Source organism: Phoca vitulina, unplaced genomic scaffold (assembly GCF_004348235.1).
Source record: "Phoca vitulina isolate PV1807 unplaced genomic scaffold, GSC_HSeal_1.0 scaffold13, whole genome shotgun sequence".
Classification (NCBI taxonomy): Eukaryota; Metazoa; Chordata; class Mammalia; order Carnivora; family Phocidae; genus Phoca; species Phoca vitulina.
The window spans coordinates 34,354,019-34,374,791 of NW_022589716.1; the positions used below are offsets into that span (position 1 = coordinate 34,354,019).

Below are 20,773 nucleotides of genomic sequence, written 5' to 3' on the forward strand. Positions count from 1 at the left end.
ACCAAAAGGGGAAGGAAAATGAGGCGGAATCAAAAGATCACTTGTGTTTACCCTCTCCTTTGCACAGTAGTGCATTTATACCACCCAAGTATACCAGAGAATTTTTGAGACTTTATTAATTAATAATAATAATAATAAATACAAGAAGAAGAGGAGAAAAAGAAGAAACTAAAATAAAACTAGAGAACGGACAATCAAATTTTTCTCTGGGAACCAGGAAAACCATAAGCATTTAAAGTGATCAGATTAGGAAATGCTGAATTAGGGATCAAGGCTTGGGTTTTATTTCATTTCTCTGCCAAGTAACTGGGTCATCTTGGATCACCTAGGGGACCTGGAAGGTTCTTCCTGCCTTTAAAAGTAGGTCTTCCAAAAGAAAAGTGTGTAAAATGAATTTTTTGTAAATGCAACACTTTTTTTTAAACCACTAAAATTTTCTTCAGAGCAAAGATTCACACTATGATATAATGAGTCTCTAATTATAGGCTTTTACATATGGAGTATTTGCCAATAGTTTAAAATTGATATTTAATCATCTACTTATCAAATACATTAGCTCAGCATTATAGCTGATATGATTATTATTATATTTATATATAATTCAGAGGTTACAAACTGGCCACAGGCCATAAAAGGCCTTGGAAAGCATATGGTTTTTGTCTGGCCTACACAGTTAACATTTTTGGACACTTTGGGAGTCCATGCACACTCCAGCTTTTTACATGATTGTATTAGATTCAGCTGACTTCACCTACCTAGCCCCTGAAAGCACTGGAGTTTGAGATTTTGGCATAATCAAGCTAGTTGCCTCCATAACAATTTAATAACAGAAAAGGAAGGGAAGAAGAGGATTGCCTCTCAGAAAATGGCTAGAAGTAGTTTTGCATGACACCCAGGAGAATGGGTTGAAAGATGACTTCCTGAGGTTCCTCTTAGCCTGGGAAGGAAGTTATGACTACCTTTAGTCTCAACCTACTTACTATAAGATAAATAAAATAGGACACAAAGTTACTAGACTTGCTCAAGGTCACTTAGGAAGTTTGTGGTGAAGCCAAAATTAAGAATCCCTTCCCTGGTGTCCTCATTCTGTTGCTCGGCCCACTCAGACATGCTCCTGCACTGCTTGCTGATGAATAATGTGGGCTCTCAGGAATAGTTCCTTATGCAAAAGAGCCTCAGCAAGCTTCATTATGTCCTTGCAAGGGGATAGACTTTATTGTTTCCTTAATGCGTTACGGAGACTATTATAGCTCTTCCTCCCATACGAACCCTCCATCTGTGATCACTGACACACACTACAGGGTGTTTTGGTTTGGATAATGTGTGAAGCAAGGAACATAATTTGAGGAAATGGTTGAAGAAAGAAATCTAAGATTCAGAAAGGTCCAGGGACCAGACAAAAGTCCAAGAAACTAATGTCTTTAAAAATAATCCATGCAGGGGTGCCTGGCTGGCCAAGTCAGTAGAGCATGTGACTTGATCTTGGGGTCAAGAGTTCAAGCTCCATGTTGGGGGAACAGATTACTTTAAAAAAATAATAAAAAAATAAAAATAGCCCCTGCAGGTTCAGTGTTCACAATGTACTTGCAAGATCTTATTTCCTTCCCAAGGAAAATAAAATATACCCTCCAGAAAGAATTTGCTGCCATCTCTCTCTGTCTGGCTCTACCTACACTAGCCATCTATGTTGTTAAAAAAGCCTCGCCAGGCTTTTTTCAGAACTCACGGTTGCTAATACCACAAAAGGTACCCTCTGCTGATTTCAACTTGCTACTCCTTTCATACTCAACACCCATTAGAAAGACTAGATCCAGTGAGACATCAAACCTGTAAATAATAATACCTAACACCTCTCAGGCACTTGCTATGTGCCAGGCCCTCTGCCAGAAGCTTTACATTTAACATCTCATCCTAATTCTCTCACCACCTTTGCAAAATAGGTTTTATGATCTCCATTTTCTAAAAAAAAAATTAACTGAGACTCAGAAAGAAAGCTTCAGTAACTTGCCCAAGGTCACAGAACTGAATTTGAAACCAGGTTTGTCTCCAGAAGCCACACTTTTCACTCTAAACTCCTGTTTCCAAAAGCTGATAGCCAGGTACCTGGGTGGCTCAGTCAGTTGAGTGGCTGACTCTTGCTTTTGGCTCAGGTCACGATCTCACCAACTCTTGGTTTTGGCTAGAGTCATGGTCTCAGGGTCATGAGACCAAGCCCTGCATTGAGTCCGCGTTGAACCCCGCATTGGGCTCCGCGCTCAGAGGGGAGTCTGCTTGAGATTCTCTCTCTCTCTCCCTCCCTCTGCCTGCCCCCCACCCCGGATCTTGCGCTCCCTCTCTCTCAAATAAATAATCTTAAAAAAAAAAAAGTATAGCCTTTTGAGCCTAACAATCAGCCACTTGTACCTGCAGCAGAAGTCAAGGTGGCCTTCAGCATAGGAAATTACTTCTGGGAGGTCAATCCAGTGAATGCAGTCTGGCTCCACCTTGCTCCCATGCCCCCACAACACAGTGGCTACAGGGAGAATTTGTATTGAGACACTGCATTTTTTTTTAAAGATTTTATTTATTTATTTGACAGAGAGAGACATAGTGAGAGAGGGAACTCAAGCAGGGGGAGTGGGAGAGGGAGAAGCAGGCTTCCCGCAGAGCAGGGAGCCCGATGTGGGGCTCGATCCCAGGACTCTGGGATCATGACCTGAGCTGAAGGCAGACGCCTAACGACTGAGCCACCCAGGTGCCCTGAGACACTGCATTTTTTAACCAGAAGGAAAGCTTCATTGAACAAAAATCCCATTGTCCCATTATTAAGCCATACCTAAAAGAAGATAAGCAAATTTGAATGCTGCATTAGCTCTGGATCTATTTGGGGACCAACAGACTAAAAAACTGATTTTCCTAAACACGTACGCAGTGAATTTGGCCAGTACGCATAAAAGCACATGTCCTAAGAAGGCATTTTTCTTCATTTTCGGGGAGGGGGGAGGGGGGTCAGAAATTTAGTTTTTCACTGCTGTGACTACTATGTCTATGAAAGGATGCTAATTTCCAGGTTGGAGGTTTGTATTCCATAATTTGCTTGCCTGCATAGGGTTTTAATTTAGCACAGTGCCATATTTGGTCTCTGAATTTCTAACACTTAATTCCAATAATACTGGTTGAAAATATAATGGAAATGGTAAAAAATAACCACAACTTTTTTCCAAACACCTGTCATGCCCAAAGGTCTTAAAGAGATTTGCTTATTCATTACCTCCCAATACTCCTGCAGGGTGAAAATGAAATTTAATAGCAAACTTGATGAGGTTCCAGAGATTCAAATAAGTATCTGAGGGCTCACTCCGTGCTGGACTCTTTCCCAGGCTCTTTAGTTATCATAATTTTCATATATGAAATATGTATAATTAGCCTTAATTTAGGCACAGAAACTGAGAGAATTTCCATAGTTTATACAAGGTAGTAAGTGAAGAAGTCAGAATCTGAATACAGATCACTTGATCCCCCAAGACAGAATTCTTTCTACAAACTGAGAGCTATCTGGGTTTTAATATAATTAGAATTAACCTAATCATCATGTTATTGTGATTGCTTATTTCTTTCACCCAACTTCATAAGAACTTAATGCATAAGGATCCAACCCCAAGTCATACTAAATACGGTGATTTTGTTAAAATAACATCCCATCTCATATGATTCTATGGGGAAAATGGGGATCAGTGCCAAATTGACTGCTGGTGATGACCATGCAGTCCATTTCCTTTGGAATTTTATATTCAGAGCAGAGTGTCCTAAACATATCTTATTGGAAAAAGAAGCATCAATTGTAATTATATAATTGTTTGTGGACCTATTTGAAATGCATCCCTTGCCAATTCTGGGCCTTTAAAGATATGGGTTTTTATTTAAGGGATTGTTTCTTTAAACTGCCAGACTTGTTTATGGAACATCATTCTAGAAATTAGCAGGATATTTTCTTCTCACATTTGACCAACTTAGCCCAGTAAGCCCTAGAAGAAAGCAATTCCACTTTTCAAAAAAAAAAAAAAAAACTACCAGCCATTTTTTATTTGTTGCAGAATTTAAGTTAATCAGTTGGTATGTATGTGATAAAAGTTGGCCTGAATTATAATGGATTCATGTTTTTTTAATGATAAAAAAATAATATTAAACTTTCCAGCTCCCATTTTTAAGTATACAATTCAGTAGTGTTGTACAACAGAGTTCTCTTTTTCATCTTGTAAAACTTAAATATCCATTAAGGACAAATTCCCCCCTCCCCTTCCCACAGCCCTTGGCAACTACCATTCTAATTTCTGTTTCTATAATTTTGACAACTTTAGATACTTCATATAAGTAGAATCATACAGTATTTGTCCTTTTGTGATGGGCTTATTTCATCTAGGATAATGTCCTGGAAGTTCATCCACATTGTAGATATGACAAGTTTTCCTTCTTTTTTAAGGTTGCATGATATTCCATTTTGTTTATATGCCACATTTTCTTTTTCCATTCATCCACTTAATACACATATGGGTTGTTTCCATCTCTTGGCTGTTGTGAATAGTGCTGCATTGAACACTGGTGTGCAAATATCTCTTCAAGATCTTGCTTTGAATTTTTTTGGATATATACCCAGAAGTGGGATTGCTGGATCATATGGTAATTCTATTTTTAATTTATTTCAGAACTCCCATACTATATTCCATAGTGGAGGCATCATTTTACATTCCCTCCACTTGTTACTTTCTGTTCTTTTGATGGTAGTCATCCTCATGGGTGTGAGGTCATATCCCATTATGGTTTTAATTTATATTTCCCTATGATTAGTGATGTTAAGCATCTTTTCATATGCTTATTGTCCACTCATATATCTTTGGAGAACTATTTAAATCTTTTGCATAATTTTTAATCAGATTATTTGTTTTGTTGTTATGGTAGTTGTTATAGGATTTCCTTATATACTGGACATTAGTCCCTTATGAGATATATTATTTGCAAATATTTTCTCCCATTTGGTAGATTGTCTTTTCAACCTGTTGATTGTTTCCTTTGATGTGCAGAAGTTTTTAAGTTTGCTTTAGTCACATTTGCTATTTTTGCTTTTATTGCCTGTGCTTTTGGTGTTATATTCCAAGAAATCAATGTCAACTCCAATGTTCTGAAGCTTTTCCCCTATGTTTTCTCCTAGGAGTTTTCCAGTTTTAGGTCTTATATTTAGGTCTTTAATTCATTTTGAGTTAATTTTTGTATATGGTATAGGGTAAGGGTCCAACTTCATTCTTTTGCATGTGGATATACAACACCATTTGTTGAAGAGACTATCCTTTCCTCATTGTGTAGTCTTGGCACTTTCATCAAAGATCACTTGATCATATATGGAAGAGTTTATTTCTGTGCTCTGTCTTCCATTGGTCTATATGTCTCTCTTTATGCCAGTAACCCACCATCTTGATTACTGTTGCTTTATTGTATGTTTTGAACTCATGAAGTGTTAAGGCCTCCAACTTTGTCCTTTTTCAGGACTGTTTTGGCTATTCGGGGTCCCTTGAGATTCCATATGAATTTCAAGGTTTTTTTAAAGATTTTATTCATTTATTTGACAGAGAGAGAGAGACAGCAGCAGAGGGAGAAGCAAACTCCCCCACTAAGCAGGGAGCCCGATGCGGGCCTCTATCCCCGGACCCCAGGATCATGACCTGAGCCGAAGGCAGACGCTTAACCAACTGAACCACCCAGGCACCCAAGATTTTTTTTTTCTATTTCTGCAAAAACTGTGATTGAGCTTTTGATAAGGATTGCAATGAATCTGTAGATCACTTTGGATAGTGTGGACATTTTAACAATACAATTCATGAACATGGGATATATTTCTATATATTTGAATACTTTATTTCTTTTAGCAGTGTTTTGTAGTTTTCAGTGCACAAGTCTTTCACCTCCTTGGTTAAATTTATTCCCAGGTATTTTATTCTTTTGATGCTATTGTAAGTTGGATTATTAATTTCCTTTTTGGATTGGTCACTGTTAGTGTACAAAGACACAATTGATTTTATGTATTTTGTGTCTTGCAACTTTGTTGAAATTGTTTATTAGTTTTAACAGTTTAGGGTTTTTTGTGACATCTTTAGGGTTTTCTACATGTGAGATCATACCATCTGCAAACAGAATTTTGCTTCTTCATTTCCAATTTGGATGCTTTATTTCTTTTTCTTGTCTAATTGTTCTGGCTAGGACTTCCAATACTAAGTTGAATAGAAGTAGCTAGAGTGGGCATCCTTACATTGTTCCTGATCATCGAGGAAAAGCTTATATTCTTTCATCACTGATTATGATTTTAGCTGTGGGTTTTTCATATATGGTTTTTTCTTTTATTCTTAGTCAGTTGAGTGTTTTTATCATGAAATGGTGTATAAACCTTTTAATAAACTGTTGAATTCAATCTGCTAGTATTTTGTGGAGGAGTTTTGCATCAGTGTTCATCAGGGACATTGGTCTATAGTTTTCTACTCTTGTTGTGATAATGGATTTACTTTTAAACACTGTTAGTGAATAACTTCTGAGACATGCCTTATGTTTCAAACATACAAAATGGTTTAAGCACTCTATGAAGCTTTGTTCTATGTATAATGTCATGTTCAAAAATTAGGCTGGAAAATATGCTAAAGAGAATCAGAATGGCATACAACTAGAAACATCTTAAAACACCTCCTTTTGTGTCAAGGAAGTTTCATTCTCCACTCTCAAAGAGGCTGGGAGAGGAAAATGTCTTCCCTCTATGTCTGATATGGTGTCGAACATTCTCAACTTGTGTGGTTTGTTGGTTTGTTTAAAGAGGAATCACAGATCTGCACCTCTGAAACAAATAATGCAATATATGTTAAGAAAAAAAAAAAAAGAAGACGATAGCAGGAGGGGAAGAATGAAGGGGGGGAAATCGGAGGGGTAGACGAACCATGAGAGACGACGGACTCTGAGAAACAAACTGAGGGTTCTAGAGGGGAGAGGGGTGGGAGGATGGGTTAGCCTGGTGATGGGTATTAAAGAGGGCATGTTCTGCATGGAGTACTGGGTGTTATGCACAAACAATGAATCATGGGACACTACATCAAAAACTAATGATGTAATGTATGGTGATTAACATAACAATAATAAATAAATAAAAATAAAGAGGAATGTGTATGTCAAACAGAAATTTGAGTATTGCAATCCAATTACCTCATCATATATTTTAAACTAAAATGGAGGCATTACTCATGAAAATATCCAAAGCATAGCCCCATAAAAGATATTTTTCAATGGCAACAGATGGTTTTGGGAGTCTCACACAACTTCGACGCATACTTACTTTTTGCTATGTTTCCTTAAATTCAGTCAAAACATAAATATTAGTGGAAATTCCATCTCAGAGTTATGAAAAGTAGATTTTTTTTTTGGTTTTCTATTTTGACGTAAAATTAAGCAATAACATGTGGTAGAAATCTTAATGGAAAATTTACTGTAGTCATTATACATGTTTAAGATTATTCTAAACGGAAACAAAAAGAGTGGAATAAATTTGTGGAGGCAATAATATTTGGAAAATTATTATTCTCTGAAATATGTTTTTATTTTATGGAATTTCCAGATAAAAGTCAGAATCAGGTAGTTTTATAATGTTGAAAAGTTTTGTACGTACATAATATATGCTAAAATAGCCAGATTAGGTAGAGGAGAATGCCAGTGTGTTTCCTCCCCACAAAGAATAGCAAGTATCCAGCATCAGCATTATGCAACGCATTCATTTCCTTCTTCTTCCTCCAACTGCCAAATCTGGGTTGGGTGATTTTTTTTTTTAATACCATCTTGTTAGACCATAGCTTAATTTGCATATTTTGTATAACAACAACAGAAATGTAGGACTTCTCTTTCTTTCTACTGAAATATGACGAATACAGAACTTTTAGGACTGGCTACTTGTATTAGTTTGCTTCTTGGTCAATCACAAGGATAACTATGTTTTGCAAAGTACAAAGTAATAGCAGTAAATATGAATCAAAAGTTTGCTATGTGTTGGACACTAGATTTCAAGTACCTTATATGCTGTATTTTATTGAATCCTTACAGTAATTTTATGAGGCCAAAGAAAACACTAGTCACTGAAGGTCCTTCAGGACTCAAAGCTGAAGTTCATCATAGAAAGACAAATGTAAGGAAATATATAACTCTACTTTTAATAGCTTAGGAATGATGGGCCTCATTTTGAGAAAGCAAGATAGACAATGGATCCACAGTGGCTTTTTATACCTGATTGGAATCCAGGAAACTAGAACCATTAACTGCTAATATTATCTTTATAAGCAGATGAGCAATACATATTTGACCTCAGAAGACCTTATTAAAACCAATAGACAATGACTAAATAAAATCAAATGTCCCCAGCTTTCCTTCATTTACTTGTTCTCTAACAACCACTATTCAGCTAAAACTAATATGGATGAGAGATATAATAAGATGACAATAGGGATGCCTGGGTGGTTCAGTCAGTTAAGTGTCTGACTCTTGATTTCAGCTCAGGTTGTGAGCCTGACGTGAAGCTCATACACTGGGCATGGAGCCTGCTTAAGATTCTCTCCCTCTCCCTCTGCCCCTCAATCTTAAAAAAAAAAAAAAAAAAGGATGACAATAAATATAAATAACTTTTTGAGCTTTATAGAGATTCCTTTAATTCCCTTGATAATCCTAATGACCAACCCTATCTTATATAGTTGAAGAAGCTGAGGCTTAAAGATATTAAAGAATATATCCCAAAAAAAGAACATATCCAATATATCCATGCTTTATAGCTACTAAGTGGCCAGTGACATTCCCATGAGATTGTTGAAATGAAACATGTGTAGGTATGTGTGTGTTTTTCATGAAGATCAGTGATAATAGTGGGGTAAAATCCTTTGACTATTTTATTCAGTCAAGATCAGCTGTGACTATTAGAATATAAGAAAAACTGACATTTTCTTTTTGTTTTGTTTTTGTTTTTGGTTTTTTTTAAAGATTTTATTTATTTATTTGCGAGAGAGAGAATGAGAGACAGAGAGCACGAGAGGGAGGAGGGTCAGAGGGAGAAGCAGACTCCCCACTGAGCAGGGAGCCCGATGCGGGACTCGATCCCGGGACTCCAGGATCATGACCTGAGCCGAAGGCAGTCGCTTAACCAACTGAGCCACCCAGGCGCCCCGACATTTTCTTTTTGTAGTTGTATTAAATTTATTTTTTGCATAAGAATAACTGAGCTAGAAGAGCATTGGCTGAATATATCTACAGAATATACCATTTGGAAAAGAAAAACTGCTGAAAACAAATAAAAACAATTATTAGTTAAAATACAAATAATTAAGGGTGCCTGAGTGGCTCAGTTGGTTAAGCATCTGCCTTTGGCTCAGGTCATGATCCCAGACTCCTGGGATCAAGCTCCCTGCTCCATGGGGCTCCCTGCTCCATGGGCAGCCTGCTTCTCCCTTCCCATTGCTTGTGTTCTCTCGTGCTCTCTCTCTCTCTCTCAAATAAATAAATAAAATCTTTTAAAAAATAATAAAATAAAATATAAATATCCAAAAATGAACTTTGAGTCTCTTATAAACTGCGTTTCATGCTTTGCTTTTGACTTTTTGGAGCCTTGCAATTTTTAAAGCCAACTTTGTTTTTTAAAAAATAACATCTGTATGTTTTTCTGAGTGTCCCTATTAAATGTGAGTATGTGTGTGCATTTGACAATTTTACCCAATTAAATTGTAAAAGTGGTAACTATTTTTAGTGTAGTAACTGGAATGTAGAAAACTATACTGTAACTTAAAAGCTTGTGTAGTTACTTTGAGCATTCTGTTAATAGATTTGTGATTATGCCTTTTTAGTAGACAAAAGAAAATCTATAATATAGAAAGTATATGGAAAAAAACATAACGTCTGTCCTAATCTAATTTTCAGGCACATCTCCAGACTTTGATTTGACGGAAGTAACTTATACCACAGAGCTGTGGGCATGCCTGGAATTGAGAGACACAGTTAAAAGACTCCCAATTGCTTCCTGCCTTTTGAAAACTCCTGAAAACCATACCTTTGGACTCCGGAATTTTACACATCTCAACCAAGACTTTGCTTGAATGTTTACATTTTCTGCTTGCTGTCCTACATACCACTATCTAGTGTTCAACTTTTGTTAAAACTTAGGGGTGTCAGGAGTTGAGCTTGCTTGGCAAGCCAGGATGGCTAGGATGAGCTTTGTTTTAGCAGCTTGCCAACTGGTGCTGGGCTTGCTAATGACTTCATTAACTGGGTCTTCCCTACAAAATAGTGAGTGTCCACAACTTTGTGTATGTGAAATTAGGCCCTGGTTTACCCCGCAGTCAACATATAGAGAAGCCACTACTGTTGATTGCAATGATCTCCGCTTAACAAGGATTCCCAGCAACCTTTCTAGTGATACCCAAGTGCTTCTCTTACAGAGCAATAACATCGCAAAGACCGTGGATGAGCTCCAGCAGCTTTTCAACTTGACTGAGCTAGATTTCTCCCAAAACAACTTTACAAATATTAAGGAGGTAGGGCTGGCAAACCTGACCCAGCTCACTACTCTACATTTGGAGGAAAATCAGATTACAGAAATGACTGATTACTGTCTGCAAGACCTCAGCAACCTTCAAGAACTCTATATCAACCATAACCAGATTAGCACTATTTCTGCTAATGCTTTTTCAGGCTTAAAAAATCTTTTAAGGCTTCATTTGAACTCCAATAAATTGAAAGTTATCGATAGCCGCTGGTTTGATTCAACACCCAACCTGGAAATTCTCATGATTGGGGAAAACCCCGTGATTGGAATTCTAGATATGAACTTTAAACCCCTCTCAAATTTGAGAAGCCTGGTTTTGGCAGGAATGTATCTCACTGATATTCCTGGAAATGCCTTGGTGGGCTTGGACAGCCTTGAAAGCTTGTCTTTTTATGATAACAAACTGGTCAAGGTTCCTCAGCTTGCCCTGCAAAAAGTTCCAAATTTAAAATTCTTAGACCTCAACAAAAACCCCATTCACAAAATCCAAGAAGGGGATTTCAAAAATATGCTTCGGTTAAAAGAACTGGGAATCAACAATATGGGGGAACTCGTTTCTGTGGATCGTTATGCCCTTGATAACTTGCCTGAACTCACAAAGTTAGAAGCCACCAATAACCCCAAATTATCTTATATCCACCGCTTGGCTTTTCGAAGTGTTCCTGCCCTAGAAAGCTTGATGCTGAACAACAATGCCTTGAATGCCGTTTACCAAAAGACGGTAGAATCCCTTCCCAATCTTCGTGAGATCAGTATCCACAGCAATCCCCTGAGGTGTGATTGTGTCATCCACTGGATTAACTCCAACAAGACCAACATCCGCTTCATGGAGCCCTTGTCCATGTTTTGCGCCATGCCACCTGAATATAGAGGGCACCAGGTAAAGGAAGTTTTAATCCAGGATTCAAGTGAACAGTGCCTCCCAATGATATCTCATGACACATTCCCAAATCATTTAAACATGGATATCGGCACAACGGTTTTCCTAGACTGTCGAGCCATGGCTGAGCCAGAACCCGAAATTTACTGGGTCACTCCTCTTGGAAATAAGATAACTGTGGATACACTTTCAGAGAAATACAAGCTAAGTAGTGAAGGTACTTTAGAAATATCTAACATACAAACTGAAGACTCAGGAAGATACACCTGTGTTGCCCAGAATGTGGAAGGGGCCGACACGCGTGTGGTAACAATTAAGGTTAATGGAACCCTTCTGGATGGTACCCAGGTGCTGAAAATATATGTCAAGCAGACAGAATCTCATTCCATTTTAGTGTCCTGGAAAGTTAATTCCAATGTCATGACATCAAACTTAAAATGGTCATCTGCCACCATGAAGATTGACAATCCTCACATAACATATACTGCCAGGGTCCCAGTAGATGTTCATGAGTACAACCTAACACATCTGCAGCCTTCCACAGATTATGAAGTGTGTCTCACGGTGTCCAATATTCATCAGCAGACTCAAAAGTCATGTGTTAATGTCACAACTAAAAATGCCGCCTTTGCACTGGACATTTCTGATCAAGAAACAAGTACGGCCCTTGCTGCAGTAATGGGGTCCATGTTTGCCGTCATTAGCCTTGCGTCCATTGCTGTGTACATTGCCAAAAGGTTTAAGAGAAAAAACTACCACCATTCATTAAAAAAGTATATGCAAAAAACTTCTTCAATCCCACTAAATGAGCTATACCCACCACTCATTAACCTCTGGGAAGGTGACAGTGAGAAAGACAAAGATGGTTCTGCAGACACCAAGCCAACCCAGGTTGACACATCCAGAAGCTATTACATGTGGTAACTCAGTGGATATTTCGCTTCTGGTAGTAAGGAGCACAAAGACGTTTTTGCTTTATTCTGCAAAAGTAACAAGTTGAAGACTTTTGTATTTTTGACTTTGCTAGTTTGTGGCAGAGTGGAGAGGACGGGTGGATATTTCAAATTTTTTTAGTATAGCGTATCGCAAGGGTTTGACACGGCTGGCAGCATCTCTAGGCTTCCAGTTTGTGTTTGGTTTTTATTCTTATCATTATTATGATTATGATTATGATTATTTTGTTTTAGTTGTTGTGCTAAACTCAATAATGCTGTTCTAACTACGATGCTCAATAAAATTATTAATGACAGGTTGGGGTTCCCCTGTGCTTTTACCAATAGCATGACCCCTTCTTCTGAAGCCATCAGTAGAAATTACCATGTCCTCCAAAAAGCTAACATACAGTGTGAAGCAGCATTGAACCTTTTGTAGCAATCTGGTCTACACACTTTTAACTCAAGAAGCTAAGGCTAGACTTGTTACCTTCCTTGGATGATGTTAGTTGACTGTACTGTAATGTTGTATCAACTGAATTGAATGTTTGCCTTTGAACAATGATTTTTCTTTTTTTTGTAATAGTTAAAGAGGCTAAGAATAAGCTAACAGGCAATAGAAATATGTATATCAGATTTTTTAATGTAACAAACTACATGTTAATTGTTACCTTATTCTTTTTATCTTTAGTAGACACTTTTAAAAGAAAAGACAATTTTGTTGTGTTTAACTCACCAACATGTGGTGTATAATGAAGACAGAACTATAATAAATTAGTTTTGTTCTGATTTTTTTAGAACACTTGCAATAATGTATCATTTATAGTTCTTGCTAGTTGCAGTGGTGATATATTTCACATCCCTAAAACAACCACCAAAATGAATCAACTAAAGCATGATGCTTTTTAAAACTAGGCCCTAAAAAGTTTTGAATTCTTTTTCTAAGGGAAGAAATATCTATTTTAGTGAAGATATTTTAAATGAAAAGGATTTCTATATTTTAAATATTACTGATCAGACCTAATGGAGGGAAACATCCTTACGAACAAAAAGGCATATTACTCTATCCCATGCATCACTAAATGTGGTTAAAAAAAAATAGAGATAAGACACATTTATAAGGAGATAGATATGTCACATTCCTTTTCTGTAAGGGTTTTGTTAAAATCTGAATTTTTTTAGTAGTATCCACACTCTCCATCAAAGTCTAAAACATAGAGCTATGCAGTATTCCAAAATATATTACATGTTATTCCTTTTTAAATGGCTTTCTATATGCTTAGACTCATATTAGCCCATACATCCATGTGAAGATATCTGCTGAGACAAAATGGTTAATAGAAAACAGAACAACTTCTGTATATTTGGCATTTTTCAGCCAAAAAAATATATAGAGACAGTTTGGCAGAATTAAGTGTTTCCTGGGAAATGTGTGTGTGAAATTTCGGACAGAAAACAAGCTAGATTTAGGTAGAAGGTCAGTTCCACGAAGTATGTGTGTTGGGGGAAGTGGGGGGAGAGCTGAAAATATACTTAGAGGAAAAAGGAACCATTTGAAAATGCAGATGAATAATACAGAGAAATAAAGAAAAGCTTCTCCAGATGGCACCTGCTGCCAGGGACATGCCGTCACACCAGGAATGATCAGATTGTAAAAAGGGACTGAGAGCTAGCACATGCCAGCTGAGCAAAAGCAAGAAGAAGGGAGCAGAAAGAACACGCAGGTGAGGCAAGCTGAAAGGATTTTTCTTTGTAAAATTCCTTGTTTCATGAATCGTTTAGAAAAAAAGATCATTTTTTCCCCATTTCTAAAGGGGAAATTTTTTCATATGCTGAAGCAAATGAGCTGCAGCAGAAAAACGAGTATTTGAGCTAGAAGCATCTCTTCCCACAGCCTTCATTTCTTGATGAGAAAAACCTATACCCAGAGAAGAATTGTAACTTGCCCTGGTCAGACTCCCCTGCCCATTGAGAACTCTGCACTCCCGTCTATTGCTCTGGGTCCTGCAGCTTTCTAGACTCCCGTGCAGAGCTCATTTCTCACAGTTCTCAACAACCTCTAGTGCCCTTGCTTCAAAAATGCTCTATATCCTCAAGTTCTTATTTACTCAGGACAAAATTCAGCACAAGGGCAGAACCGGAGGGTCAGAAAAGCTTCTACATTGTTGATATTACCAAGTACATGTAGGAAACACAGAGAATTGATGTTGCTTTGGATGCAACCTTGGGGAAGTTTCCTGTTGGGTGATTCTTGTCTTCAAATATCTACAGAGAGTAGTATACACCATCTAGCAAACTCCTTGTAATTCTGCAAACAAGGAAAGGGGAGTGACACTGAAGCATCAGGCTTAGAGCAGGGAGGAAAGAGGAGGCATCGTTTATCCTATAAAGCAATGATTTGAACCTGGCACATTATCATCACTCAAATATTAGTGGAATAAATGAAGGAAAACAACCATTTTTCAACTCTGGATATATAGAAGGCACCAGGGAACCTGGTGTTTTTGTCAACTACCTTTGGCCAGGCCAGTTTGGGGGAAACAATCCCTTTTAACTTTTATTCCTCCAATAAAATATTTTGAGCTTATTTTTCCTTGTCTGTCCTAATTGGGTTGGTTTTCAGTTGACAGAAAGCAAAATGGCATGGTACTTTTTTCCCTAGCCAAGTATTTCTTCATTTGTGCTTAATTCAATTTGATAAGTTAGACAGCCAGTGAAATTAGGCATCAAAGTAAGTTCCTGATTGATAATGGAGGTTATATCACCTTTACCAGTGAAGTGACAATTACAGGTCACTTTCTAATTTCATATTTTCCCTTTTGCTTCCTGCTGCCCTCAGGACATATAATATATCTCAACGTGATTTTACGAGGTTATTTTGGGGGTATTACTTAAAACAGGCATTCTCAAATTTGCCTGTTTAATTAATGACAAATTGAACTGATGCCATGAATATATAAAACAAATGCAATGTTTGATTATCAAGTTTTCTAATTTGGCTGTGGGTTTAGTTTAGCAAAAAGGAATCATCTCCATTCTTTAGCAAACTTTACCAAAGTCCATTATTTTCTCTCATGTGGTTTCTACCCATTCATGCATTCATTCATTCATTCATTTGCTGAAAACTCCCCAATCAACTCTTTACTTGTTTGCTTTCTATCTCTGCATTCATCTTCCAAAGCATTTTCTTTTCTTCATTCCTATTTTTATAATGGAGGAAGAAAAATATTTTGTATCTCTAGCACTTTGCCAGGAAAACCATACTTTCTGCTTTACTAGTCATTGAAAAGGGGAATTTAACTACTTCTGATGCATTCTAACTACAACTGAAAGTGCTTTCTTCACCTCCATCCTTTCACTCTTACCCTGGTTGCAGATAGACTTTATTATTATTGTTATTCATAAGTGGTTAACTGGAGGGAAAATATTTCTTTAAAGGTGAGTTTTAGAATCACCCTCCAGAGCTGTAGAATTATCTTGGCCTGAAATCTCTGCAGGACTCTGGGGTGGGCATGCTTTCTCTGCCCTGCCCTCCCCTCCTTCCCCACATGCACTGAGATCAGCTCCTTCTCTCTGAACTCTAAGTCAGAAACTTAGGGCCTATGGTAAAAATAAGGAGATGACAATGGAACTCATTATTTCTGTACTTGCTGGTTCGGCATTGCCCAGCACAGGTTAACAGAACTAAATGGGTTTGTTTTGTTTTGTTTTGTTTTGTTTTTTGTATTGTAGAATGCCTCAGAGACTTGATGGCACTAATATAAAGTACACAGCATTTCCCACAGCCATTTACCATTGGTATGTCTCAGGGTACTATTCCATCCTACAGATCCTGAGAAGTTGAGGATTTAACTTGATCCCCAAAACAATTCTGGTGAACTGGATATTATTCTTTACAATTTACAGATAAGGAAACTAAGGTCCATAGGAATAGTCATTTGCCTGACACCATAAAGCTCTGTAAGTGGTGACCATGATGGGGTCCTTCACTTCTAGCTTCCTCTTCCTCTGTCCAGCCCCCTTCTAAAGGAGAGAGAGGAGCATCTGTGAAAAGGCAGAGGCTGGAGGTCACAGGGCACTTGGGTAAGGCAGAGTAAGTACACCAAGGAGAGCTAATGGGAGAGGACATTGAAAGCTTTCTTTATGTATTAAAATGCACTTCTCTTTTCCCCCTTAACAGGCTTTATGTGCTGGAGATCTGTGAGCTACACGTCAAAACTGTTTATATCAGGCTAAATTTTAATTCTAATCTTCAATTCTCCCTATACTCTCCTCTCTGTTACCTGTTCAGAAAATTAAAGTTTTAAAGATTTTGTGGAGGAGATTCCAAGCTCATTCTTTCCTTAGCAGTAAACCAGGGAAGGCTAATGGAAAATCACTGACAAACTCAGTGTTTACCTCAAAAGCTTATGTGGGGAAATTTGAAGTTCATGTAATTGGGTAGTTTAAGGGTGGTATCTGACATATCTGGAAACAAAAGGCTTTTGTACAATCCACCAAGTTTGTGGGATATTTATACTCAGGAAACTTCCCTCAAATAAGTCCATCTGGAAGCCATAGGACATTAAAAAGGTGTCTTTTTTTAAATAAATGCAATAGCCTCCCCAACATATCCCATCATCAGTTACATATTACTTTTTATGAAGCAAAACCAGTCTCATGCACCTCACTTAAGTAGCTCCAGGCACAACCTGGTTCAGATATTGCTACTTTTCTCCTCTCCTCCTTGGCCTCCCTCTTTGTCCCATAGGATTAAATGACAAGGTAAATTTCAGCCTGGGCCCTGACAGAATGCTCGTGAATTCCTAATAAGGGGGCTGTCCTGAATTAAGTGGTATTTTAATGCATCAGTCTTCTTGTTAGCATGTCTCACTAATATAAACAGAAAAACAGGGTAGTCGTGGGGGAAGGAAAACAAACCATTTACCATAGTGACTTCTGAAGGAATAAGGAGTGGAAAACACTGCATATAGCTCTCCCCTAGGAGCTTCACATAGATCATTTACATTTAATCCTCTTGATTGCCCCCAGGAGGTGAATCTTATTGTCCCTACATTAGAGAATGATAAAAATGGGTACTCAGCCTCAGAGATGCAAGCAACTTACCTGAAACCAGCTGGTAAGAGGCAGAATTTTAACTTGGGGTTTATATGACTAAAACTTATAGTTGTTCACTTATAAAATGGTCTGCAAGCTAAATCTGGATCTGGCGTGTAGAACACATAGCCCAAAAGTCAGTTTGTCACTTGAGGCAGAAGGGAAAAAAAGAAGCAAAGGAAGGAATGCCCAGCCATGAGGCATCTGAGTTATAGGGGTCTAATTTAAGGCCCAAACCTGAGATCAATACATGGAAATAACAGCAAGCCAAAGAGAGGAAAAAATAAAGGACAACTTTTCAAAGTTTGTGACAACAGCCGCATACAAACAAATGGAAGAGAGTGAAGCTGCAGAAGAAAAAAATGTTTAAAAATGGTGGGGTGGGGTGGAAGTCCGAGTAGATATCATGCATTGCTTTATGTGAAACACTTGGCATATTCCAGATGTGCTAAGCATTTGACCTCTATTATCTCATGTAACTGTTAATAACTTTATGAGTAGGTAGATCTCCATTTTTCACATAGAGAAGCTGAGTTTCAGTTCACCAGTCATTAGTGATAAAGCCCGGGTTTCAACTCTGGCTGTCAGATTCCAAGACCCAAGACTAACTACTAAACTTTTTTCTAGCTGAAGAGGCTCTCAGAGTACTGGGCTGGCCTTCTCATTTGCTTGACTGGTTCAGTTCTTTCCTGAGAGTGGGAAACAAGGAAAAGAGTAGGTTTCCTGACCTGTCTAGGATCTTTCATGGGCCTTCCCACAAAAAGTTTGTTAACATGGAATTAATGCAATTAATTAATTAATTAATGCCTAAGCAAGAGGAAAAATGCTGCCTCAGTGTTTTTCTTTTGTAGCCCTTAAAGTTAGTCACACATTTTAATAATATCTCTGATCTATATTTTAAAGCTATTCCACATTATTCAGAGCAAAGACTTGTTTCGATTCCCTATGTAATCTAATCTTAACTTTCTTGTAAATCATTCCAGAGTATGGGGTGCAGGGAGGATACAATCCCTGGAGAACTGTTAAAGTGGGATGTTTTACACCTAATCCCCTATCTTTGTGATCTCAATAGCCCTTAATTAAAAAATATATTACTCTCTATCTTCTAAGAGGCAAACTGGTTTAAGTATCTCCCATTCTACTGATGAAACTGAAAAGAAGGCAACTATGACTCTTAACTAAAATGTATGCTCCCATATTATTTTCCTTCTTGTTAGAGCATTACACACTAAAACAATGCTTGATTTCACCTAATTTTATTCTAACCGGTTTAGGTGTGACCCTTTCCCCACATCAGAAGACAGTTCTTATCTGCCATTCATTTTGAAATGCTATTTTTTTTCTTTTGATTATAACAGTACTATATGTTCACTATAGAGAATCTGGAGAAAAATATGTATTAAGAAAAAATAGCACATAATTCCACAATTCCAAAAAACCAAGTGAGATTTTGGTATACTTTCTTCTGGTCTGTGCATATAGTTATATATGTATATATACATGTAATTATAAAAATATGTGTTTATGAGTATAGAATTAGAATCCTGGTGTATATAGTTTTGTATAGTGTTTTTTTTTCTGTCACACAAAAAAATAAGCATTTTTCCATATTATTAAAGATTCTTGGAAAGCACGATGTTAAAGTCTGTATAATCATCTACTACATAGATATCCAGGATTGAACAATTCTTTCTTTTCGGGGGCATTTTATCTTTTCTATGTCAAGCACTAGGGGCATGAAAATGAGCCTACTGTGCCCATGCTCTCCAGGGCACAGAGGAAGACAGACATCTACGTAAATGACCACCTAGTATGAGAACTATCACCAAAAGGATGAATTGGTGGCACGAAACCACAAGGAAGAAGAAGCCGGGTCAGGCTGGGAACTCCAAACTTCAAATCTCACAATTTAAGCTCAGAATTAAAAGATGAGGTGAGTGTTCACCAAGCCAATATCCAGAGGGATGGCATCTTGGGCAGAGGGGGCAAATCCTCCTGATTACAGAGCTTTGGAGGACATGGAAGAAATCTTCCCAGAGAAACTGGAGATTCTGGAGACATTCCTGTGATGGAAAAGAGGCTATCAAAAATACAGAGTAACTACATAGGAAGTTGACGTAGGAGAGAAGATAGAGCAAGGTTTTGTGCAAAAATGAGAGGGAGAGGCTGAGTAATACAAGGAGGCTATGGGTCCCAGAAAGAGCTTTGCTCCCAATTTAATATTTTTTAGCCATTCAATGTGATTCTTGAGGAAGTACCTCCCTGGTGAGATAAAAGAAGCTTGCAAGAGCAGTTTGATAAACCTCCCAAGCCCTGTGGCCTCCGTGTGGAATCTCTGCTGTGGTAATACGTAAAACTTAAGTTGTAAACAGATGAGAGATTGCCCAAATTTCTTACGTTTACCCCAGTCAGTGACCTGCAGTCAGTATAGGTTTCCTTTGGTGTCTGTAGTGTCCAAGAAATCAGAAGTGCATGCTTAGAAAATGGAAACTGATGATGTAAAGCACAAATTAATCCTCTGTCTCACTCGCTCCTTGCCTACTAAATACAAATATTTCTGGTTCACTTATTTAGGGAAAAAATATGATTTTTTTTTAGTGGCATAATAAGATCTTGCACTGGGAATAGCAATAAAGGACAAGTCATACTTTGATGCATCTACTCCCAAACTCACACACTACACCCTCCTTGTTCCCAAAAGTAAAATAGGTCAAAGACATTGTAGTGTAACCTAATACAAAGCACTTCTGAATGTAGAGTCAATTCCTGCAGGATTTCCTTTGGATTCTTAATTTGATTAATTCCTGAGAATAGAAATTCATGGTAGCAAGAACAGATTAGTACGAAAGTTTCTTTTCCCTAATTCTGCTTTTAACAAGTATATTGGTGAATATAATACTTAATGGCATTTTTATCATTGGGAGATTTGTCTAAGCCTGTTTTCAGAATCCATCAACCCACCCTGTGAATTATTGGTCTCTCTCTGTACAAAGATTCAAATAACCACTCTACAGATACCTTCATTCTATTCCATTTCCCCAGACAGACAATGTAAGTTATAGTTAGCTTCCTGCTAGCAACATAAATTGAGACAAGCCATCTTGTAGACAATGAAAAACACTGGACAATCCAAAAGTCAATAGAGCTTTATTGAATGAATGAAGTCATTCATAACTTTGACTTTGGAGTGAATAACAAGTTTTTGCTAGAAGCAGACTCATCTTTCTAGTTAGATTTTGTTTTGTCTGGTAATAGATTTTTAGACTGCTGCAGAGAGCAAGCTGC

General features: G+C 37.6%; 1 protein-coding gene across 2 annotated transcripts in view; it reads left to right on the forward strand.

Annotated features, from left to right (window-relative positions):
- Window positions 1-16,761, forward strand: part of LRRN1 (leucine rich repeat neuronal 1) — a 41,291-nt gene extending 24,530 nt beyond the window's left edge. For both annotated transcript variants that reach the window (XM_032411819.1, XM_032411820.1), the window contains exon 2: window positions 9,955-16,761. In XM_032411819.1, coding sequence (XP_032267710.1) covers window positions 10,233-12,383 — 2,151 coding nt within the window. In that variant the 5' untranslated portion in view covers window positions 9,955-10,232 and the 3' untranslated portion in view covers window positions 12,384-16,761. The remainder of the gene's footprint in view (window positions 1-9,954) is intronic.
- The last annotated feature ends 4,012 nt before the right edge of the window (window positions 16,762-20,773 follow it).